A 27,045-nucleotide genomic window follows, 5' to 3' on the forward strand; every position below is an offset into this window, starting at 1 on the left:
GTTGCATCTACGGTAGCCATTATGTACCAAAAAAAGCTAGTACAAAATGTCTTCTAATAGCAATTCGTTGAGTGTTCCTTCGGGTGGACAGGTTTGTTATTTCAAACAAACAGCAACTTGAAGGCGTTCTCCGACGTAAACTTCGCCGACGTTTAACGCCTTGTGACTAAACAAAGGGTGAGTGTGCATACCAACGCCACACATAAAAGCGTCATTTTTTTAAAAAACGCCTCAGGTTCGTTTTTTTTTGTTTGACGCGCTGCGTCAAAAACTATTCGACCAATGAGATTGGCGCTTTTGCTCACGTGTTTGGAGCTTCTGATGTTACAGTAAAACACAACTTGGGGGCGCTCAAACACAAAACGGTCTTGAAGAGCATACATATGCAATGGCGAAGAAGATATACGCCAAGTAGCGTCGTACTGCAAGAAAGAAATAAGATGTAAGGCAAGATGAATGAAGAGCTGCTGTTCTCGTTGGTGCTAGAACATAAAGAACTATACGAAAAACGCGACAGGGACTACAAACATCTTGATAAAAGAAAACTGATATGGAGTGGTATTGCACAGCAAATTGGCGCCATCTAATGTCAGGGAATGAATTTGCATGTTCACTCGGCTCATCGGCAGCGAAAATGGCTTGGGTGTGAACACAAAAAAACGCGTTGAAAAACGCTGACGAATAACGCGCGCCGATATTTGTCCCGTTGTGTACGGGCCTTGACACAAACGAATGTTACAGTATGAATTACTGACTGTGAAAAACATGAACTATTATAATAAGTAGTCATGCCTTCTTTCTTCGTTATATTTCTGAAGTACGTGCATTGTTAGATATCATCAACTTGTAACTGTAAATGTTCATCTGTCTATAAAATAAAGTACACAATCAAACAATTTAAAAAAAAAACGTAACATTGACTTATCTGTCGAGAAGAAAGCAGGACTCTTTTGAAATCTTTCTCCTGCATTAGCTCTATCCACCTGGAAAAAGCTATCCCGACATTAACTCGTGTTTTTTGTAATCTCTGGTCACGTTTACTTTTACGATCTATTTTGGACTTTTCTGGCGACGAGGATTTGCAATGCAGCCTTTTAAACTTGCCTCTCACTGCTCTGCTCCTCCACTTCTGCTGCGTTCAGTCACGTCACGCTGGCTCTGAACGAAAAAAACGCTGTGGAAACGCGTTGGCCTAATACTTTTTGTCCCTCTCTGTTATTATAGTTTTTCAAGATGGCGGAACTACATGGAAGCCTCCGTGGACCTACCCGTCCCATGTATATATATGAAGAGTTCAGATGCAAAAGCCTCTAAATGCCATTTGAAATTTTCTTCTTTAATGATGATTTTTATCAAACTTGTATATTTAAGTTCAGTAATTTCACTTAAACAACAATTAATAGGTAATCTTCATTGCAATTTAAGTGAAATTACTGAACTTAAATATACAAGCTTGATAAAAATGATCATTCTAGAAGAAAATTTCAAATGGCACTTAGAGGCTTTTGCATCTGAACTCTTCATATAAAGATACTAAATTCTTCATTTACGAGGATAAGTCAGATAGTTGGCAGAGATATTTATACCTCATTGAGGACATAAATATAATAAATGAATAAAAATATTGATTTTATATACATAAAAAAGTACACATTGTCCCTTTAAAAAGACTAATACAGTATACAAGTATATATAATATCAGTACAGCACTATCAAAAATGAAATTGATATAGTTTCTTGAGACTTACAGTAAAGGCAACAATTAGTGTCTAGAATAATTCAAGCAGCGTTTCATAAAGTTCAACACTGCATGACGCCATTCAAGTACATTTAAAGTGGCTCTTCACATGAAATCTCTGTTGATCACACTCAGTTAACTGCATCACATGTCAAACACGATTTATAACAGCTGTATATATCTGTTCATGCCATAAATGAATATTTGCTCAGAGATGACTGTACTGAAGTAAATATTAAACTCGTCAGATAAGCCAGCACTCACGCAATATTTCAACTACAATTCAGCAATGTAGAGGAAAAAGGCAGCGTGTTGAATCCTCATCAATATAGGGAATATGGTTTGGTCTCTAGTCTATTACAGGACTGTAGAATATGTATTGGTCTAGAATAGATCGTGCTTTTGAGAAAATATGCAAGTTAAGGCACTCAGCCCAAAAAGTCCTCTCTTATAATTTGGTTTGCTTGTTTTTCTTTGAGTACAGTAAACTATGACACCCGTTTACACCTGGTTTTAAGATCCGTCTCGGTTGATTCAATCACATGTGGTCAGTGGCCCTACTAAATAGGGTGCAAATGATCGGTTCACTCACTCAAACCACATTCAGAGGTAGTCAGAAACACATGTGACCATGTTGCATTTGTAGTGTAAACGTTATAAGGGTCGTCTACCATCCATTGTGCTTATAAACAAGGGTTTTAAATTCAAAAGAAGAAAAAAATTGAAAAAATGCATACTTATGCACAAGAAAGTAACTTATATGGCTGATATCAATATTAGTAATATTAATTCTAGTTAGCTTAAAGCACAAGTAATCAGGATCATTTTTGTGCTTTAAAAAAAAATTGTGCTTTATCAAAATGCAGTAACACACGGACATAGTAGGTGATGTACATAGTCATGAGACCTTTCTTTTGAACTCCTAGCAAGTTGCTAAATGAATGTTAATACCAGGTTTAAACAGGGCTTTGACTTTGCTATTGTTTTTAAGCAAATCTGATGTTGAATATTTATGTTAAAATGCAATGTTATATAACACACACACACACACAAACACACACTACCGTTCAAAAGTTTGTGAGCGGTAAGATTTTTTAAAATCTCTAATGCTCACCAAGACTGTAGAAACACAAAATACAATTAAGAAATATTATTGCAATTTAATAATCCTTTGCTATTTTAATGTTTTGTATAATAAATGTAATTTATTCCTATGATGAATTTTCAGCATCATTACTCCAGTCTTCAGCGTCACATGATAAAGTTAAAAAGAACAGCATTTATTTGAAATTGATTTTTTTAACAATATATAACTCTCTGCGCTCACTTTTTGATACATTTACTGCATCTTTGCTGAATAAAAGTATTCATTAAATAAAAGACCCTAAAACTTTTGAACGGTAGGATATATAGCTCAACAACATGAATGGACGGTCCCTATAGTAACTTTGCAATCCCACTGAAATAAACCTAAAAAAAAAACTTGTTGTAGGAACCTCCTTCAAGACACCTGACCTTCCTGTCAACAGCACTTCAGGTAAAAGAATCACACTCAGTCTGTCAGAGGTAGAACTCTATGAACATGCTTGCATATTAGTATAGAAAACCACAATGGCCCCATCCTTCTTTCAGATGACGTCAACCACTGTAACAGGATATATAGCTGGTGGTTGGGCAATCGCATGCACTGAGGATGATATAAGAGAAGAGATTGTGGCCTCTGTTTCCCCCTCTTGGCACTACAAAGTACTGCTGGTTGAATGAGCGCCAGGAGATGCTTGTGGTTTATGACTCCCTCTACCAGCGAGATTTATGAATTGCTACTGAGACGTCTGCGTAAGAGAGAGGCAGGTTTTGAGCCTGAATCCTCCTGATCGCTCTCACAGTCTCTCTGATTGGAAAACACCAGGAAAATGAAGCATTGAGTTATTTACAAGAATTAAGCACATCTGCCCTGTATTTCTCATTAAGACCTTTGTCAAAGATAATTAGCGTTTAAAGGTGCAGTATGTAAGAATGATAAGAAAACACAAAACTGCAGTCCAAATTCGAAATATCAGAGACCGTTGTTGCCCCCGCCCCCTCCTCCTCAGACTCGACGCAGTTTGAGGACACACAACAGGAGCAAATGCAATTGACTTCAAAAAAACCAAGGAGACTTATAGACTGTAAGTTAATGAGTTGATTTATCCACGTTTTAATATGCCTTCGTTCATTTAGATTTTAGATGGATACCGGTGCTTTTTAGGTTGTGTGGAATGTGCAATCTCTGACCAGTTTGTTTGCCCGTTTCCAAGGCTGCGATACGCTGTGTTTCCTCAGTGCTAACTGGCATACCGGGGTGAACAGGCAGTCGGCAAGATTACACAGACCAAAACAAAACCTGACTGACAATGTGGAACGTGTAAAATAATAAGTGATATAACTAGGGTTGGGAATCGTGAGAAATTTTCCGGTTCCGGTTCCGATTCCGGTTCCGCCTAATGCTTCCGGTTTCGGTTCCGGTTCCCATTCAATTAAAAATATTAGTAAGAGAAAAATTCACAATCCCTTTTGTGTTTATTTCCTATAGTACTTGACAAATGAGTTTAACAGACTGGTAATGTAAACAAATTCAACATATTATTAATCAATCTTTGCAAAAAAAAAAAATTAATAATAATTAATTCTGCATTCTCTAGAATAATTTAGGACCTCTCCTTTATTGTATCTACAACAGTGATACCCTCTCAGAAGGGGTAGAATATGCTTTAACACACACATGTGTGTAGAACAGATTATTTTTAAAAACGGTTTAAATTTTGATTCATAAAGACTTTAACCCTTTCACACGTAAGTTATATAAAATATTCTAACTGACCCCCCCAGCGTGAGTTTTTCAAGGCGACCGTTATTTAGAACTTGCCACTTTAATGTTTCCATGGTGGAGCGTCATTGCTTGTCACGTGACACAGCACAACCAGAACAGAGCGCGGAATGAATGATGATCTGCTTTTATGTCATTTTTCCTTTTTTATTAAAAATATTCAAAAATGTATTAGCTATATCATGAAACACTGATATTCCGATTGTCAAATATGTGCAAATGGATGGGTTTTGTTGTTTAGACATCTTTATAACGATCGCGTTAGTTGAGCTGTATGCACAATGGGCGGCGCCATTTTAGTTTCGTTTTCAGTTCAGAGAATCGGATCTGTTGGATTTATAACGTCAATTCATCCACTTCTCACGAAATACATGATAGTAAATGGCTGGTGAACTGGGAGAAGAATAGGATCAAATGTTAAGCAACTTACACAATGTGTATCTGATATGAATAAAACGTGTCGTCTTATTATAATTGAAAGGATTATTATTGCCGCTTCTATAGACATCTGTGTGTGTTTTACAAACTCAAAATCATTGTTTTGCTAGTACATATGTGTATTTAAATGTCTGAAACCTAAAATAAACATTATGTGGTTGAAAACACTCAATAGTTGTGATATATGACAGCACTGAGTGCGTCTGTCTCTGGCTGAGCGCCAGCCAACGCGCGAGAGCAAGTTTGAATTTAGCAGTTTGCTGACGTGTGCACTGAACGTTCTAATCACACCGGTGTGATCGTACGCTCCAGGGACCAGCCAAGACTGATCACACCGGTGTGATCGTACGCGTGAAAGGGTTAATTATTGCATTATTACTGGATAGCAGTTAATAAACTGCAGTGCATGCGTCTAGCGGAAGAACATAGTTGCCGGAGCTACTTCTCTCTGTTTATGTCCATGACGAGTCATGCAGGCATTGGGCTACTCCGCAGCGGCTGCGATCCGCCATCCAGTCTAAACAAGTCCGAGTAATAACGCTTATTACAGGCTTAACATAGTGATTCAAGATAAGATAAAAACACAGTTTAAAAAACAAGCATTCATGATGCACTCGCACATTGTATAACGTTACATATTGTAAATTCTGAACACAAAAAAGTTACGGACTGCATCTGTTTTGACTACTACCGTCAATGTTTACTCAAACTATGATCTCACTACTTCTGTAACGTTAATCATTTGAATATGTGTAACATAAATATTGATACTGTGTGATTATAAAGCAGTTTCATATCGACAACTGCTCTCTCTCTCTCAGCGCAAACTGATTTGAACGTACGTAACTCGGCGCGCGTGTGTGTTTACATTAAATGCGGCGCGTGTGAGAGCAAATCGCAACTTCTGTGGTGAAGTTTTTGTCATTTAGGAATAAGACGGCGTAGGTGTTTGAATCGAAATCTTTTAAAGATTAATCATGCAGCTCTACTCTCTCTCTCTGTCTGCGCCTGGAGGTGAGACGCTAAACGGATAATCTACTCCCAGGACTTCGCCCTCATATCGCACCAGAACCGTTTTAGGAACCGAAACTTGGGAATTTTGCACGGTTCCGGTATTTTTTCAAAAACACTACCGGTTCTGGAAAAGAACCGGTTCTCGGTTCCCAGCCCTAGATGTAACTGTCTGTAGAAGTGTTTTTCAGAGAAACGAGAAAGTGAACTTAGCATGTTTGCTAAATATTAAGGTATTTTTATGCTTTAGTAGAGTAAAAAAGTTACATACAGCACCTTTAACATTTTATTTATACTGTGCATCATGTTAGTGTTTATTTTATTGTCTTTAATTCAGATTTAAAATATTTCAAAAATAATTAAAATTATGATTTGATGAAATTTGCATCATTGTTCCTTAATACGGCGAAATGCTTTGAAACAGATTCTATAGTAAAAATAAATATTAAATAATAAAGAAATGCTGTCCTTAACTGTTCTTAAAAATAATGTACAATAAAGGGTTTTATTTAATTCACCTGCTTGATTATTTGTCTCAACTTAAATTTTGAATAAATTTAAGAATGTTTGGGGGAAATATGAACCTGTTTCTATGAGACTCTTACCAATTCTTGTTGCTCTGGACCGCGGGCCTTACACAGTAACTGCAGTCGACAAAACCGATTACAAGCCGAAACCATATTAAAGGACATCTACAGAGTGAGATGAAAAAGGCAACAAGATTTACATAGTTAATAAATATTACAGTGTATTTACAGAAAATGTATGTCACAATCCAGACAGAAAAAGGCATCATGATAGGAAAAACAATGACTCAGTGTTTCTACTGAACAGCAGGGGTCTGTCTTTACACATTGTGTCTGTTAGGTCAGAGAAAAAATTTGAGTCAGCTAAGGTAGTGTTAAGCAACCAGTTCAGACATTTAAAGGAACTGTAATTTTACATTCATGGGTTTATTTAGAGCTTAAAAGCCCCCAGAAATAACTGTCTGTCATTACATGAATTTCTTTCCAAATAATTTTATGTTTGATTTATAGGAAGTGAAACCCCAGCATGTGTTTGGAACAACATGATGCTGAATCGATATCAGTTTTTTTGGGTGCTCTATCCCTTTAAGAGAAATGCAACCATTGACATCACAGTGAATAAAAAGAGTGTGCATCATCAAGACTGATCATCTAGATGTGTATTAATAGTACATGAGGGACAAAGACTGACTGAGGGAGACAGAAAGGCAAAGCATGCAGAAACACAGGTATGAAACACAAGTGACAAAAGTTGGTCTGTGGGTGACGACAGTCTACACACTCCAGCCAATAGCGAGTTTCTCTGACCATGCTTACAAAACCCACAGCAGGGCTGTTTGACAAACAAACACCAACCTTCCATTTCCTCCTCGCATTGAACTTCTTAAAGTTTTTCATGTTGATGGAGGAGCGGTTCCTCTTGGCTATTTGAGTTCTATTGAGAGGCTAAAAGAGAAATGAATGTGGGAAAAAGTTACTGTAATAATCCTTATGAGAAGGTAAAATGATAAATAATTATGCCATATATAAGTCATACCATATATAGTCATGCCATACATATATATATATATTACAGTATATAAGTTTATGCATCTCACCTTAATCCAGGGATGAACGAGGCACTCGTCTGCTGTCATTCTTTTACTAAATACAAGTGCACAGATGTAAAATAAAAATATTTAACCCTTAAAAATGATTTATTAGACAAAAGTTAGTTTAGAAAGTTAAAGATTAAAATAACAGCTTGAAATCTCAAGATAGACATACAGATAGATACAGACCAGCCTGAGAGACAGCAGGTGAATGTGTGTGTGTCCACCACAGTGACCCTCAGTAATGTGTGTGTGTGTGTGTATGTGTTAAAAATCAAATGTTCACACACATTTTAAACTTTTACACTGTTACTGTAATTTATATTATATGTTATATGTTATAATATTTTAGTATTTTCATATCTTTATAATTATTCTATGTATTCCAAGCTTTGACAATATTGTATTACGTATGTACTGTACAGTCATGCCAATAAAGCAATTTTGAATTGAAATCGAATTGAACTGAATTACGTAATAGAGATGAAGACAGATAGATAGATAGATAGATAGATAGATAGATAGATAGATAGATAGATAGATAGATAGATAGATAGATAGATAGATAGATAGATAGATAGATAGATATATAGATAGATAGATAGATAGATAGATAGATAGATAGATCATAGATAGATACAGTTTTTTTATTCGCTTTGGTACTATTTTCAAAAGTAAGGTGTAAATTTTCAAAACTCTTAGTGCTAATATCACAACAGATCATCAAAAGTGCACTTTTTTCAAACATTTCATCATGTTTTCAACTGTGTTAGTACAATTCACACAATCACAAAGTATCCTTGTCACAACACAAAATAAGTGTTTCATCTACATTATTGTTTCATTCACAGTAACTGCCTTTCATAAAGCTCTTACTATCAAACTTTTGATTTGCATCTCGTTTTGTTCAGTTTAATACTTTTGTCTATTATTTAATCCAACTGATCTTAATGTTTAATCAATTAATCATTTGGTAAACCTATAGATTTTCAATTCAGCAATATACAGTATATGGATTTTGAGAACTACAGAAATAAAATGTGTGTTTAAGATCCATTAAGATCCATTAAGACCATTAAGATCTGTTGGATTAAATAATAGACAAAAGTATTAAACTGAACAAAAAGAGATGCAAATCAAAAGTTTTATAGTAAGAGCTTTATGAAAGGCAGTTACTGTGAATGAAACAATAATGTAGATGAAACACTTATTTTGTGTTTTGAAAAGGATACTTTGTGATTGTGTGAATTGTACTAACACAGTTGAAAACATGATGAAATGTTTGAAAAAAGTGCACTTTTGATGATCTGTTGTGATATTAGCACTAAGAGTTTTGAAAATGTACACCTTACTTGTGAAAATAGTACCAAAGCGAATAAAAAAAACTGTATGTACGTAAATGTTGGGTACTGTAAGTGTATTGCCTAATGTTACAGTAAAACTGTGTAATCTGTCTTTTATAGTACTGTAGCATATTCATTTCAGCACTTCTAAGGCCGATTTGAAACATGTATCTTGCATTGTTTGCTGTTTGATGAACTGATTGTTAAAAGTACTAAACTGAAAGAAGATCATATTGTTTTGTTTCAGTGATTAAACCAAATGTTCTCATTACATATTACAATAATCTTGTGTTTGAAACAATGATTATGTGGACTGAAAACATGTGCAACTGACTGAAAGCATTACATCAGGTTTTGAAAGAATAACTAGCTGCGTTACAAGTGTGATCAGTTTGGATTTTTGTACTAAGAGTTTTGAAAATGTACACCTTACTTGTGAAAATAGTACCAAAGCGAATAAAAAAAACTGTAAATAGACAGACTAGATATATATATATATATATATATATATATATATATATATAGATAGATAGATAGATAGATAGATAGATAGATAGATAGATAGATAGATAGATAGATAGATAGATAGATAGATAGATAGATAGATAGATAGATAGATAGATAGATCTCGTTTTGTTCAGTTTAATACTTTTGTCTATTATTTAATCCAACTGATCTTAATGTTTAATCAATTAATCATTTGGTAAACCTATAGATTTTCAATTCAGCAATATACAGTATATGGATTTTGAGAACTACAGAAATAAAATGTGTGTTTAAGATCCATTAAGATCCATTAAGACCATTAAGATCTGTTGGATTAAATAATAGACAAAAGTATTAAACTGAACAAAAAGAGATGCAAATCAAAAGTTTTATAGTAAGAGCTTTATGAAAGGCAGTTACTGTGAATGAAACAATAATGTAGATGAAACACTTATTTTGTGTTTTGAAAAGGATACTTTGTGATTGTGTGAATTGTACTAACACAGTTGAAAACATGATGAAATGTTTGAAAAAAGTGCACTTTTGATGATCTGTTGTGATATTAGCACTAAGAGTTTTGAAAATGTACACCTTACTTGTGAAAATAGTACCAAAGCGAATAAAAAAAACTGTATGTACGTAAATGTTGGGTACTGTAAGTGTATTGCCTAATGTTACAGTAAAACTGTGTAATCTGTCTTTTATAGTACTGTAGCATATTCATTTCAGCACTTCTAAGGCCGATTTGAAACATGTATCTTGCATTGTTTGCTGTTTGATGAACTGATTGTTAAAAGTACTAAACTGAAAGAAGATCATATTGTTTTGTTTCAGTGATTAAACCAAATGTTCTCATTACATATTACAATAATCTTGTGTTTGAAACAATGATTATGTGGACTGAAAACATGTGCAACTGACTGAAAGCATTACATCAGGTTTTGAAAGAATAACTAGCTGCGTTACAAGTGTGATCAGTTTGGATTTTTGTACTAAGAGTTTTGAAAATGTACACCTTACTTGTGAAAATAGTACCAAAGCGAATAAAAAAAACTGTAAATAGACAGACTAGATATATATATATATATATATATATATATATAGATAGATAGATAGATAGATAGATAGATAGATAGATAGATAGATAGATAGATAGATAGATAGATAGATAGATAGATAGATAGATAGATAGATAGATAGATAGATAGATAGATAGATAGATAGATAGATAGATAGATAGATAGATAGATAGATAGATAGATAGATAGATAGATAGATAGATAGATAGATAGATAGATAGATGACTCGTTACCTCTGGTCTTTAACTAGTAGTTTCAGGATGAAGTCTTTGGCCATGTTGCTGGTTTGGCTGAAGTGGTGAGGCTCAAACTCATAGTTCATTGCCACAATGTTCCTCAACGTCTCTTCATCAGTGTCCCCTTGGAATGGTGACAGGCCACTCAAACTGATGGCATAAATATACATGAATAAAACATTTTTTTAACTTGGGGACAAATGTTTGTTTGCCTAGAGTTCCTAGGGAGAGAGTGAACTGCAGATATAATGCCTTCATAAAAATGCATTATGAAAAAAATTAGACCATTTCAACGGCTATTTGTTGGCTTAAGGAAGTGACATCTTTGTTTCTGGTTAGTTGTCGAGCTCATTCAAAACATTAGCGGAGAAGCAGTATTAACATTAAGCGGCATGACATCTTACATACAGAAGTCATTGGCACCTGCTGCTGTGCTTAGTGCCACATCCGGTTGTCATTAGCATGTGCCAGTGAACAGTGGCATGTGCCACTAAAACTTGTGACACGAGCCGACGGACTACGTTATGTACCTCTGACATTGCGCTGTATTACATTTTTTGGATGAACTGTCTCTTTAACCTGGATTTCTATTATAATGTGCCTACAGCAAGTCAAATACTTTAACAAAACATGCATGTTCACACTGTTACTGTAAAAAAATGGTTATATTTCATATTCCATAAAATTCTAGATGAGAACCACTAACCACATATTATTTTTATGTATTTCTCAATCATTTCAACCAAATTTTATTTGATAATGTATTTATTTGAAATGTTTTACTTATATTTACTCAGTTCATATGCTATATGTAATTGATTTCATTGCGATACTTTTATCAATATTTTTAAGTGTAAAAATGTTTCACTGTAAATCATAGTAAAGTTTTTAGAGTGCAGTATATACAAAATTAGACTACTGAGATCTTAAAGTTGTGATCTTATCAGCAAAAAACCTTTCCAAAGTCGTCACAGAGAGCAGTAGAGGGCTTTAAAAAGGAATTCACAGGAGGATTTACTGTAAAACAGAGTTAATAGTAGAAAACAGAACTTGAGGTTTATGAGAATTGTTTGTGATAAATTCAGAAAAAAAGATGCTTTTTGCAGCCTTTGCAGCTTTCTGAAACACGCTCTAAGAGTTTCAAGATTTTATAAGGAATGTCCAATCTGCCCTTTTTCCATTGGCGCTACTCTTTCCATTGGCGCTATTCATTCTTCACAAGAACATTGAGTAAAAAAAGCAAGTTAAGCATCCCAGCGATGGATTTCTGAAGATTCGGCCAATGAGAGGGAAAGTGAAGAGTACAGGCCTGCGGTCAGAGAAAGATGCACTACAGATTTCTAAGTTTGAAATAGAGAAACCAGGCGTTAATATCAGATCAAGAGTGTGGCCATGGATATGTGTCGGACCAGAAACCCAAATTCTATAAATACCGAATATGGTTTAGAAGCACAGCAAACATGTTTGTTGGAACGCTTAGAGTAACGTATAAAGGTTTAGAGTATGGATGCGACTGTTAATGCGATATTTATAGTGATTTGTATTTCCTAGACTGGGCAGTTTGCGCAATAAACAACATACAATAAAACTGTCAGCTCAGCTCTGTCACTACTGGAGGTGCCACAACATATGGTGACATGTTCCACAGAATTGTCAGTGGTACATGACGCAATCCATCGGCATATCACAAGTTTTATTGCCGCATGTCTCTATCCGCTAGCACATGCCAATGAAATCCGGACGTGTCATCGCACAAAGCACAGCGGCATCTGCCAATGGCTTCTGTGCGTAAGATGCCATGCCACTTAATGTTACTCCATCAGTGGGAGGCGTTAGATACACAGTGGGATTGTGCTAATTTATTAAATCTTGCTATGAAAAATGTCTAAATTAAAATGAGGTTTATGTTTCTTGGAGCTTGGATGCTCTCTAAGGCCTCTTGTCCGTCAGCCAGTACTTGTGACATCACATGCAAAGTATGAATAGTTTCCATCAAAAGCCAATCGTTTCTACAGATCTCATTTCTGAGTCTGAAATATGAGAAAATATGGTGATATTTCAAAATTTATGCACACCCCCTTTAAGATCAACTGCTTGATTCCTGCTTAAAGCTGTAGGCATTTACTTAGCATTCTGATGGCTATCTACTCCATATCTGGTGTGCTTCATTTCTGACATAAGTGATCTCATCCCACAGAACCTGACCTATAAACTTGAAAAACCACATTGCTTGTCAAAGGGAGGCTTTATTTCGGAGGCAATTTATGTCCTAGTTAAAATCTGAATATCTAGAGCAGGACCTTGGTTTGCAGAATAATCTTAAAGGATTTGGCTGTCTGAAGTGTTATCATATGATGAACAATACAAGATTACTTACAGAATGTAGGTAATGACACCAATACTCCTAAAAAAACACACACACCAGAATAAGTAATCATTAGTAATTGAAACTGAGTTATTCAACATACAAACCAAAAATAAATATTTATAACATAACATTTTTATTAACTACTTTACATATATTTTATAAAAAATGTTATATAAATACTAGGGCTGTCAAATGATTAATCGCGATTAACCGCATCCAAAATAAAAGTTTGTGTTTGCATAATATACAGTATGTGAGTGCACTGTGTATAATTATTTTGTATATATATATATATATATAAATACACACACATGCATGTATATTTAAGAATTTGTATTTATTTATATATAAAATATTTATATTTATATATAATATAAATTAGATATAAATCTATGTACAGTTTATACATGAAAATATTTCTTAAATATATACGACAAGCATGTGTGTGTATTTATATATATAGATAAAATAATTCTACACAGTGCACCCACATATATTATGTAAACACAAACTTTTATTTTGGATGCGATTAATCGCGATTAATCATTTGACAGCCCTAATAAATACTATTTTTAGCTCACAACGAGTGAAATAACTATTGTTAATTCTTATAAATATATAAAAAATTTTCCAAAAAGAATTCAATTTATATTACATATTTTATAAATATATCTTTTTTATTACAATATATTCTTTTATATGTTAAGTGACATATTTGAAATTATTTCAGATTTTATCAGTGTTCTCCGGAAACTGAACCCATGACCCCGGCTTTGTTTGTGCCATGCTCTACCAGTAGAGCTTCAGGAATGAATGAGATGTAAACCGAACACATATTTTGCTAACAATTATGCTAACCAGACATGAGTTGTTGTCTTATGCACAGCAGACCATACTGCGTTTTGTCAAAAGCCAAAATAGCTTCCCTTCTGACTATGTTTCGTACATGACATCCATATTTAGTTACATAGTATGACCTACAAATACATATACACGTTGAGACAGATGCACACACTTAAATGAGCACCTGGTGATGTCTGAGGAAAGATGCATCAAGTCTGAGCACGCCTAAAACTCCCTTATGCATTCAGACCCTACATTTGCATGTTCGTTTGAGTGTTTGTTACTGATTTAACCAGGCAAGACTTACCACATATCAGCTGCCGTCCCGAGAGGCTCAAAGTTGATGATCTCAGGGGCTGAGAGAAAAGGAAAGATAATGTAGAGTTAAAATAAAACTCACTAACTCTCCCGTTGGCTCTCATAAAAACCTTTTCAGTTGCAAAAGCGCACCGATCTCATTTTATTGCATTAATCAATAGTTTCAGACAGCTTTGGCCAGACAGAAGCAAGCTTTTTTTGAGAAGCCAAACTCACAAAAATCAAACCATTAAGTGCATTCTTTGAGATCCATGTCACATGTTCATGTCCTCACATGAACCACAGCAGATTGTGCTCTGTTCCCTAATGAGTTTCATAAGAACAAAGCTTCACTTTACCTTGACACAAAATCTGCAGGACTTTTTTTATTTTTTAATTAGGTGAACTATCCCTTTAAACCTGTTAGTCTATCAAATGAACGTGTATTTTAAATGACGAAGTGGTGGTGATAGCTTAATTTGTTGGGATAGGTTCAGCCTTAAGTAGGGCAGACTCAGGGACTGGTGAGTTACTGAGATCACAATTCAGCCTATCACTATATGTGCTTAGAAAAACACTTAACCTCTAGTTGTTCACAAAGGATATCCTTATGATAAGTAAAGTGCTCGTATCTTTGGAAAAGGGGACAACTTAATATCAAGTAGCATACTTCTGCAAAGTCTCATCTGGAGAAAATCAGAACACTTGCTTTGGCCAATACCAATATTCATAGATTTCTACTTAAATTTACATTTATTAAAGCTACACTGTGAAAATCTTTTAGTTTATTCTTAGCTAAAAACACTTAGTTCTTTCAAAAATATATGTGCTCATTAATGCATATAACTTCATTCAAGTAATAAAGTATTCTCGTGAGTGTATAATATGCCATTGAAAATACATACGGGTAAGGGGTTCTAATGTCGGTCGCCATGTTTCCCCTCCATCTTGAAAGTACATTAGCCAAAGAGCGACATACCCGTTAATTCAAGCTTCGCCTTTCGCGTTTACGTTCGAGTTAACACTCATGGAAGAGGTCGAACTGGAAGCCATGTTAATCTTGGACTACATTGGCCACCGTAGGAGTTAAAACAAATTCGGAATTGAGAGGAACAGAAACTAATACACTGAAAAAATTAATATGCTTTATCTAATCAAGAAAATTGTGGCAACATATTACAAGCAATATTATTAATTAAATTGTACAAATTAGAATTAATTAGAATGTTAATTTGATTAACTCTTACTCAATTCTAATTTGTTCAATTTAATAAATAATATTGCTTGTAATCTGTTGCCACAATTTTATTGATTAGATAAAGCATATTCATTTTTACAGTGTATTCACTGGATGGTCATATACCTTTTCACCGCTAGATGGGGGTAAAAATCACACAGTGTAGCTTTAAACAACGTTTACAGGAAAAATAATGTATAAAAAAGTATTTCTTTAATAATAGACAAAAAACAAGTAAATTATGATTATTAAGAACACTTTTATTCATTATAAATGTATATTATTTATCAATAATTATTTCTATACATTATTTCTCGTTTATTATTTAATATTAATATTATGCATATTTAACTAAACCTATTTGTATAAAGTATTTATATCTCAAAACAGCAACTAAAATGATTATTATTATTTAAAAATAATATTTAATACATGTCTTTATTTCTAATTATTTATAATATAATATTTATATTAATTATGCATGTCAAATCTAAACATTTGTCTATTTATTATTATTATTAATTAAAATCGGTTATGCATAGTAGTATTAAAAATAATCCCTATTTGTATTGGTTGTAAAAAATAATATTGGTCCATAGTCTCCAGAAGTACAGGGAGAGTACAAAATATATGTGCCAGTATAAAGGTCATAAAGGTCAGTATTTAAAAGAGCACTGGTGTACACCACAGTATGTTTTCTGCACACACACACACCCACCCACACCCCACAGTAGTTTAAGGGGAACAGATGAGTTGTTAAACCACTCCAGGGCATTTGTGAAATACATCAGCAGTGACATCATATCTCAATCTCACAATAGATATTTCTGTTCCTGTCCACTCATTTTTCAGCTGAACTAACGCAGCTCTGCCATTTCATCTGACGTTAGCTCATCTCCATGGAGACGGCTAGAACTAAAAATTGTGCATATTGCTATAGGCAGGAACAACACATGGAGAGACAGAAGAAGGTGCTGACTGCTGAGTCAAACACACTCGAGCAGATGCAATCTAAACATGCGCACACACACTTAGCCCAAAATTTTTTAAATGTAAATGCAGATGGAATTTAGTTAAAAAAGCACACACTCAGCAGTTGACACATTTATAGTTAGCTTTTAAAATAATAGCATAATAAAAACTCTTTTTTTACCGCCATAGAAGAACGCAGAGTACACAATACCATTCAAATAATTGGGGTCAGTAAGATTTTATATTTTAAAGAAACACATGAATTTCATTCACAGCAAAGATTCATTAAATTGATCAAAGTGAAAGTAAAGAATTTAACATGATATAATAGGTTTTCTATTTCAAATAAATGTTCGGTCCCACTTTATATTAAGTGTCTTTAAGTACCATGTACTTACATTGAAATGAATAATTTGATACAATGGACTTATTGTGTACATACATGTTTTTACATTGTACTTATATTTTAAAAATACCAGCATGTAATTACAGCTGTAATTAATTTATGCTGACCCAGCTGACCCATCCCTTACACTTAAACCCATCCTTAAACCTACCCATACCACCACACCTGTCCCTAACCTTACCCGTATCACACCTCAATAGCAGCAAAAGTGATTTACAATACAACATGAGCACAATAAGTACATTGTACTTATTTTTAACTGTAAGTACATAGTACTTAAAGCCATAAAGTGGGACCAAATGTTCTTTTTACATTTTTATTTAATGGAAAGGTGGCAATTTTTTTTCCAGAAACATTTTTGTTGGTTGACACTGAAAGTCTCTTCACATCCTGACAGCAATCTAATAATTATTGTGGTACAATAACCACCAATTTGAACGGTAGTGCATTTCTCATGCTATGCTTTTGGTATTGGACAAGCATTCAGGGCTGCATTTGTATTTTTGCGTAGGTTTATGGCTTTAAATTGAACACATTCACTTGAAGTCAAAACCACACAGACTGAACCACTCACCAATATACTGAGGGGTTCCACCTAAACTCTTATACTCTTCTCCTTGAATGAAGCGATGAGCCATGCCGAAATCAATGATCTTGATGTCAGGATTGGGAGCGAGCTTGTCCGACAACATGATGTTCTCCGGCTGAAGAACAAAAAGTAATATACAAATATGTCTTTAGCCTGACTCACAAAGAGTTTATTGATTTATTTTTGTAAATTGTATTGTTTTGTTTTTTTTCTACATAGGTTTTAGGCTTTTTTTTTTTACAATCTATGGTTTTAGGTCAGTAAAATTCTGGTATGGTTTCTTACTGATACTGGTAATCTCAGTAAAGTTTGATGACACAGATATGAATAAATATTCCAGATTTTTTTATGAATATAGTAGATATAATACATTTCCAGTGTTCACATAATCAAAATATCTGGATAAATATTGTCATTGTGTGAATATTTCATCAGGAAGTGTCTAATTTTGGTCAGAGGTGACAGTTTCAGTGAGAAAGGTACATAGTCTACTTCCTCATTACCATGTTGAAATCTTTATAGGAAGTGACAAGCTTGCTACACACAGAGTTAAAATAAACTTTTGAAGGCCATTTGAAACTGTTTGTGTGGTTGAACGGTTCAGCTGGGGGTTTGAATACAGCTAGGCGTTCTTCCTACCTTCAGGTCAAAATGGCCAACGTTTTTTTTGTGCATGTAGCTGACACCCTCCAGAATCTGCTTCATAAACTCAATGGCCTCCGTCTCGGTGAGGTTTTCTTTCTCAGCGATGAAATCAAAGAGTTCCCCACCCTTTATGCTATATAAAAAACAAAAATAAATAAAAAAGATATGACAGAGTAGACCACAGGTCATCATCTTTAGTAATTTTATTGTATTTAAAAAATGATGGTTTAATTGCAATTTAAGCTAATAATAATTTCATATATTTTAATAAAACATGAAAGGCATATTACAATTTTCTAGACATTTTCTTGATGCAAAATATATATTTAATTTCTTACTTTTGATTTCATTATAAAATATGATGGACATTTCCTTATAATATTTATTATATTATCACTTTCTGTTTTTTTTTTTCTATATAAAGAAGCTTCCTCCGCCTTTTCAATTTTTTTTGTACCTCAGACACACACATATACTCACAGTTCAACGATGAGGACCACCTCTGCCCTGCTCTCGAAAACATCTCTGATAGCCATGATATTTTGATGTTGAAGCCCCTGTAGGATCTCCACCTCCTTCTCCACATTCTTCCTGTCCAGGCCCAGCCTGCTTCCTGCACCTTTTTTCAGCTTCAGGAACTTCCCGGCCCACAGAACGCCAGTGGCCCGCTCCCGCACTTCACGCACCTGCCCGAAGTGACCACTAAGGTAGTGACGATAGACAGAATGAACCGAGATAAGTGAGAACTAGGCAGGTTTTCAACTATGCAAGTACTAAGAAATAACTGGGCTAAAAGAGATAATCATAAAAGTACAATGCATGTATAGTGCACCAGCTGTGTAATATTACATAAAATACTTAAAGGAGAACTCCGGCGCAAAATGAACCTTTGGTCTAATTACACATTGGTACCTAGTCGACCGTTCTCTGAGATTTGTTTTCATGATAATCGAATGTAAAGAGTTTTATCTCTAAAAACTATTTAGCGTATACGCCAGTATATGGGGGCATATAATAAGTAATGAGAAATCGCTAGTTAATGCCACTAACAAGGTTCAAAATAGCCCCACACTAGCACGGTAACATAATGAGGGTCCCTGCATGCAAAACGAAGCATTGAGAACTTTGTAAGTATACAGTTCGTGGTTCGACTTGTCGAGACTGTTTTCCAAAGATGGCTGCTGCCTGTATACACGAAGTGCACTGTCTTTATAAAATATCTTCTTATTAAACGGTCTGTACACTTACAAAGTTCTCAATGCTTCGTTTTGCATGTATGGACCCTCATTATGTTACCGTGAGAGGGGCTATTTTGAGCATTGTTAGTGGTATTAACTAGCGATTTCTTTTTACTTATTAAATGCCCACATATACTAGCATGTACGCTAAACTGTTTTTAGAGATAAAACTCTTTACATTCGATTATCATGAAAACAAATCTCAGAGAACGGTCGACAATGTGTAATTAGACCATTAGAGTTCTCCTTTAATATTTATGGCACTAAAAATGATCTTAATTATATTTATTTATTGTTTATCTATTTTAGATTCTTCATTTTACCTATTATTTTTTTCTAATTTATTATGGCACATTTTAATGTAATAATTAACTAATTAACTAATTATAATCACTTTATTGAAATAAACTAACTGTAATATATATTTTTTATATTTATTGTTGGAAATTTTGCCATTTTAATACCAAATTATTATTTGAAGTGCCTTTATTATATTATTTTTTTTATAGATTTTGATAAACACTACCATTTAAAAGTTTGGATCTGTAAGATTTTTTATGTTTTTGAAAGTCTAGTGTGCTCACCAAGGCTGTATAATTAAGTAAAAAATACAGTAAAACAGTAATTTTGTAAAAATATTATTACAATTTTAAAATGTTATTCATTCCTGTAATGGCAAATCTAAATTTTCAGCATTATTACTCCAGTCTTCAGTGTCACATGATCCTTCATAAATCATTTTGATATGCTGATTTGATGCTCAAGACACACTTCTTATTATCATCAATCATGAGTTGTGCTGCTTTGTTTTTTTTAGGATTCTTTGATAAGTAAAAAAAATAATGACACATTGATGACCCTAAACTTCTGAACAGCAGTATATACCATGGTATAAGAAAGAGAAGATCTCTTTACCTTCCCAAAACATTTCCAATCTCATAAAGGTCTTCAACATTTTCCAGCTTAAAGACAGCCATGCTGCTGTCTCTCTCTCTCTCGCTCTTTTCAGTCTCCTGTCTGTGAATGTCCAAAGGAAAGCTATGGGCTATACAGTGCTCATACTGAGTATAGCATTTGATCCATACCTGAAACACAAAGGGTATAAGTTAGTTAGGTCTATATCTGTTCAATAAGAAAGCTCCAAACCCGCTGAATATATTTCCTTCAGCATTTAACTAAACTTGCACAACCGTTTGGCAAGTACAGTATTTGATGACTTTAAAGGCTGCCTAACAGCACTACTAGCTGGGAACAGAAAAGGACAGATATCTGGAAATAATTTACGAGTTCCTAAAGGGTAAACATCTGGGATCCAAACCCCTCTGATATGCTAGAACTACATAGATTAGAAAGAATGTTGCACTAAACGCTCTAGAATGTTGGTCACAAGTAAACAAACCAGTCCTTTAAACTTCGGCCAAGTGTGGACAAACGGTCACAATGTGCGATACAGAGTATTAACATACTGTGAGAGACTGCCCAACACATTCTTTAATAATGAGAACCTTTCCCATATTTAGTTGTTGTGTAATTAGTTTTCAATGGCTAACATAGTTTGTTACGAATAAATGAGAAAACTAATGAGGAGATAGGAAGAGAAAGATTGTTTATGGAGTGATGAGATCCACAAGTTATTATTTTGGCATATCTATGTCTGCCTATCTGGCAATTTAATGTGTAATTTTTCCATTTCAGATGATGTGAGTAATAAGTCTCAATAGAGTTCTACCAGAGACTGATGATTTCACATTTTATGAACACAGCTGATGTGGTTCTGTTTATTTGCATAAGCTAAATAATGTAAATGTGAAAAATTTGCCATTGAGAGAAGCTTCAATTGGCAGTTCATCTGATTTGAATGCAAGCTGTTCAAACACTAAAATTAAGGATGCACAGACTTCAGGCATTAAAATTGCATACAAGGCAGTTTTTTTTAAATACAGAATTGTTTCTACTCCAGTTTGTTGGTGAAGTATAAACATTAAAACGACAATAAACTGTAATAACTGGTTTTCGTGACAGATTTATTCAAACATACATTATTTACAAAATTTCAATGAAAAACATCACTAACAGGTCAAGTAAAACTGAAAAAAAAGATTTTTTTGGTAAGGTAAATACTACTGAAAAAAACTCAATGTAATTTACAAGAAAAAGTTAGTTCGGGCAAGAATTTAAAAAAAAAACCGAAGTAAATTCCATATCAGTACTTAGTTCAAGCGAGCAGAAATGAAAGCATAAATATGAATGAACTCAATAAAATAAAGTAAAAATTACTCAACTTTTCTGATACTGGGGTTCCCATCATGCACTGGACCTTGAATAATTAATGAGGTTCATTTTTCACTGGTTTCCAGCTGTATTTACACTGTTTTATCATTGCTTTTGTTGTCAGGATTAGTAACTTGCCATTTTGTGACATTTTGAGGAAATTTTCTGCTCAGAATGACACATTCAAACACAAAAACTCAAATGTTACCGTCATTGTGTATTGTCTACCAAGTATTGAGGTCTTTCCATTCACATCATGCTGAACATCTGACATGATGAAGTATAAATTACTTAGATAGGCTAAGTACTATAAAAAACTGGTATAATTCAATAAAATTGGTTTGAGGGAAATGTAATGCAAAGGAAATTACAACTAATTCGATATTAATCAACCTTTTACTAGCCAAGTTACTTATATTCTTTGTTACTTTCACTTAACTAAATTAAAGTTTACTTAATTCCATATTCCAAGTAAATTTTAACTTAAGATTTCTAATTAAAGCTACTGATAAATATGTTTAGGTTTTTACTTGGCAAATCTTTATAAATTTACTAGCATTTTCTGAGTGGAAAAAGTTGCCTAGCTTTTTTCAAGTAAATAGTCCACATTTTTTTCAGTGTAGAATGAATATGTAATACAGTGCTTACATTCTGCAAAATAGTTATTTTTTTATAACTCACTATTTTTTAAGGAGCTTTTTATTCTAGGCAACTAATGAGTTTATGGACATTGAATAACTTTTTTGAGATAAATTAAACATCAAAAAGCTCTTTTATTCAGTTTTTTGAACATTTTATTAACTCTTTCCCCTGTTGAAACACTGATTGTGTGATTACAGTGCAACCTAACTAAAATGCAAATGACACTGAGAGGAGCATCACTATTATTATTCCTTATTTAACAAATCCCAAATCTAGCCTACTAAACTTTACTCTTAGCAGCCACCCAGCTGAGATTTTTCCATTTGTTGATCATGGAACAACATTCCAGTCCAATCACTCTCTCTAAACCTTCCCCTACCCATTATATCCCTACAATCAGAGGGAAATGATAAGAAGCCCCTAACCCTTGTTATAAACCTAGGTGAAGTTTCTAAACATAATTTGGGAGGGGTGAACACATCTAATCTTTCAATTAACTATCGGAAGTTCGGAACATAAGCAGCCGCTCACCTTGCGGCATCAGCTGTTTTTGCATCCCTCCACCTCCCCTACATAATTTAGGCATCTTGCTACTAGACTCGTTTTCCAAGCATTATTAGTCCCACTGGGGGGTATACTGTAACTAAGCTCGGGTTGAAGCTGCTTCATAGAGCCCCTCCACTGCGGACAGCAAGCCAAATACGTTTAACCTTAATAGCTGAAAGATTATATGGGCAAACATACTCGTGAAACTTGACAAAAACTACTCTTCAAATCCGATTGGTTGATCGGAATGTTGTTCCAGGATCAACAAGGATGTTGATACAAGGTGAAAACACGTTCCCCACAAACCACCCCTAACCACCCAGAACACCTTAGAAATCATATAGCAGTGCCTTGGCAAACCAACAACACCCTAGCAACCACCCTGAATACCCTAACAACCAAAGAGTCAAGAGTTCAGTGCTTATAGAAGTAGAAAAGAGCCCCCAAAAAGGAAGCGAGTGTCTTTTGGGAAAAGAGAGATACAATCAAACATTTATATCTGGAACACATGCTACACATCCTTCAAAACGCACATCTTATGTTTCTTCATGAATACATTTGCAATGCTCAGTGATAATATGGACAACAGCACTTATTTCTGTGTGCCAAGCTGAAGTTTACAAAGCACACTGGGCATCCAATTGTGTTAGAGCACATGTTACGTTGTTTAAAGTGCACGTCAATTGTGTTTAGAACGGAACAGAGCTGGAAAGGCTTCATCGATTAACAAATCTTTTCCAAAATAACACCCCACCCATCTCACTTCAGCTTCCTACAGTAACATACCAGGAACGCAGCCACAGAGCCGAACAATAGTGCTCATTGCTAAACAAAAAAAACCCCTTTTGCTTCACTGGAGAAACAGTCACTCAGCTGTGTCGAATTACACACTCATATTATCTAGTAAAAGTAAAGCTAGGCTAAACAATTAGTTCCAGCTTGTGCTTGAATGCAATGTTTGCATCATTAGTGCATTTTGCAACTTTTTAGTTTAAAATATGCATACACCATGCATGGATACAGCTAATCTTCTCTCATCTTACGTTAGCTCCTTTATTTAGCAAACTCAGATGTGTGACTGACAGCCTGCGGGTTAAAGTGTGTGAAAATTTGAGTATGAGCATGCTTTCATTCTGTTCTATACAAGATGAAAGAAAGAGCTTGAAGAGCAATTCCAAGACCTGGAACACTGCCTGCTGAATCTAGGATCCGATCTCCAGCCATAAAACACCCAAAATAATGATCTCATTGTTGGTTAGGATCAAAGTCTCAGAGCTTCAGCTTCTTCCCTACAACAATAAATGAGGAAAAAAACAAGGGGGAAAGAAAACAAATAAATAGATACATAATAGGGAAAGAGAATCTTCTAAGAATTGAGATAACCAAGAAGGTAGCCTAATAGTTTTACCACACAAGCTTACAGGAAACCACCCCACAGCAAATAAAACCAGTTAATTTAGATTTTAGGTTACCTGACTGACATCATGTTTTACAGTGCAAGGACAAAATTACACGTTACCAGAAAGGCATACTATAATTGAGCGTTTGTTTAATCAATCATCAAATATGGTCTAAAGAGATGCATATTTTTTTTTTAAACCCTAACCCTAACCTAACCAGAAGGACGACCGGGTTGTTTACCCTCAGGGGGAGGTGTTCTATGTTTCCAGGTATGGTGGTTATATCCAGTCATTAACCACTTAACCACTTCTCTTGCTGTTAAAACTAACTTAGTTGTTTAACGATTGGCGGCTACTTGGCTATTTAATTTTAAACAACATAATAAACTCAGTGACAGTCACCTACAAAGTTTTGAAACTCACTATGGTTTTTACACAGGTCTTGACCAGTTTTGAAAGTGAATGTGAATGAGAGACAGTGCATGTTCCAAATGTCCGTCTGTCTGACGATGACAGAAAATTCCACACGGAATGAAACGATATCACACAATAATTTAAAAAGGCGAACGTCTCCTGTCATCTCAGTCCTGAACACGACTGAAACCTGCGTGTGGAAACTTGTTCGTTTCTCATTCTTGTACGTCGTTTGTGTTTTGATATTCCACTGCGAGTGTTTCTGAGCCCCGCGCCTACGAAGCCTCCGAAAGTCTGTCACGACCACAATGCAACGATTCACGTTAATGTCTATTTTCTTATAGTAGCTACAACTTCTATCATGCAATGCGACACATGTAGAATACAAATTAATTTTTTTACCCATTTATCTCCTTACTTCCATATAGGATAGCCTATTTCATGTAAAATCCCTTGTAACCAGACGAAACGGTTGATTTATGTGACGTACCTGGCTTAGATCGTCATGAAGCAGTATCGTGTGTGTTTCACGGACGGTATTCCTCTGGAGCTCCACTCGCTGCAGAAGCGCTCGCACTGAAATGAGGAAACGGTGGTGTTGACCATGTTAGTGCAGTGCCCGAAATGTGGCAAGCCATTTTAACACTATTCTTCTACACTACCGTCTGTTAGCCTACTGAATAGTATGCCTTGCTTTTGGCTTGCTTTGGGCTTGCTCAGTTGGGATTATTTAGTGTTTAGCAATGTTGTTGATCCTGTGTTGTGCTACTTTCATGTTATCAGTGTGAAGGTGCTTTGATACAATCTGTATTGTGAAAAGCGCTATATAAATAAATGTGACTTGACTTGACTTGACTATGCAATAGTGACCATTTCTAACATCAATGCATCTTCATTAGATTTTCATTTGAGGCTGCTAGCAAATACTTATTCCAGTAGTGAGTAGCTTATAGGAGCCTACAGTATATGCGTATAGTGGCTGTAGAAAGGCGCACATGGAAATGGTTATTGATACAAAGTCTTTTAATTAAATGGCAGACTCAGAGGGTACACGGCCACGTTCCAACTATCAAACAATAACCGAGGACTGAACAGAACAGGGAGTGTAAATACAAATGTGGACACTAAACCGGAACAGTTGACAAGACGTACTAATTAGAAACCAGTGACTAATACAGACAAGACAGAAACTGAACTAAACTGAACATAGCCTTCATGTGACAGGTAGCTATACATCAGTTAACAACCAATCACATTGAACTATGTATTTTGACTGTACCTTACAGTTATTTCATATTTAATAACTCCATTATAGTAGTTATTTACCCCTTAAAGGCACACTATGCAGGAATTCCGTTTTTGTCAAACAGCTACCTCTAGAGTCGCTGTGGAGTACTTGTATTCAATGTTACTGTCGTAAATACCACTCACGCAGAACGTCTCTGTACTCACAGTCTCATAACCATTTGAAGCTGTTATATTAAGGTACAAATCTTGCATAGTGTGCATTTTTTTTGCATTAAATAAGAGATCTAGCGCCAAAATGTGTTTTTGAACTCAAGCTGAGCGCTTGTGTCCCCTGCTATCAGTGTCATGAATACATAGTGTCTCTTGTGGCGGCGCGTGCAGTCTTCACACTGACGCGTTCTTCAATCTATCAAAGTAGAGGAGAAATCACAAAATAAACTGCACAAAAACATGTCCCTGCTTGATATAGACTGTGATTAACATATTAAGGTTTTGATGAGAGAGAGCTCATTCTCTTTTTCCATCGCCGAGTATCACGTAAGTGTCTTCATGATTCATATGTTGTTGTTGTTGATGTGTGTGACGTCGTTGCCGTATAAAGCATGTCGTTATTCTCGTGAGATTTGTCAGGAGCGCTCCTCTCAAACTTGCATTGCTGGTTTTTCCAGTGCCCCCAAAACTGGAAAAAACACCCCCCAAAAGCTTTACTACCAGGACGATTTGCCCTATGAGTTTGTTTACCACCGAAATGACTTTGAAGCTTGCATAGTGTGCCTTTAATTAGGCCTATACTTATAAGATATGTTGGTGAAAAGATACAAGTACATAAATATATACCAGTAATCTGATAAAAAAGTAAATGTCAAAAAAGTAACCAAGTTGTAGTAATTAATAGCATATTAGTAAAAGTGGAATGTGTATCAGAATTTGGAATATATAGTTGGAAGTGAATTGTTGATATCTGAACCACAGACAAATATTCACTTCGAGATAGTGACTAGTAAATGAATGAATAGTTACAAATGACATCGAAAACAATCACCTGCTAAAATGAACTTTTTAATATGGGAATATTAACATCAACAAACAAGTACTGCCTGAATAGTTACTAAAT

The 27,045-nt window shown here is 34.8% G+C and overlaps 1 protein-coding gene across 2 annotated transcripts; it reads right to left on the minus strand.

Annotated features, from left to right (window-relative positions):
- Window positions 1-2,589: 2,589 nt before the first annotated feature.
- LOC120483666 (death-associated protein kinase 2) lies at window positions 2,590-25,286 on the minus strand. 2 transcript variants are annotated; one of them, XM_039678829.2, is made up of 12 exons: window positions 25,174-25,286; window positions 20,326-20,495; window positions 18,653-18,874; window positions 18,167-18,305; window positions 17,513-17,642; window positions 14,334-14,382; window positions 13,193-13,219; window positions 10,813-10,965; window positions 7,678-7,723; window positions 7,436-7,525; window positions 6,659-6,745; window positions 2,590-3,629 (listed from the first exon to the last, which is right to left on the minus strand). In XM_039678829.2, exons 2-12 carry the CDS (start codon window positions 20,385-20,387, stop codon window positions 3,549-3,551), a joined length of 1,086 nt encoding a protein of 361 aa, XP_039534763.1. In that variant the 5' UTR covers window positions 20,388-20,495; window positions 25,174-25,286; the 3' UTR covers window positions 2,590-3,548. The 2 variants fall into 2 exon arrangements, with proteins under 2 accessions (XP_039534763.1, XP_088978832.1); XM_089122706.1 differs by lacking the exon at window positions 25,174-25,286 and adding an exon at window positions 24,051-24,101.
- Between the last annotated feature and the right edge of the window lie 1,759 nt (window positions 25,287-27,045).

The sequence above is a fragment of the Pimephales promelas genome, chromosome 18 (genome assembly GCF_988280905.1).
Source record: "Pimephales promelas chromosome 18, fPimPro1.hap1.1, whole genome shotgun sequence".
Lineage (NCBI taxonomy): Eukaryota > Metazoa > Chordata > Actinopteri > Cypriniformes > Leuciscidae > Pimephales > Pimephales promelas.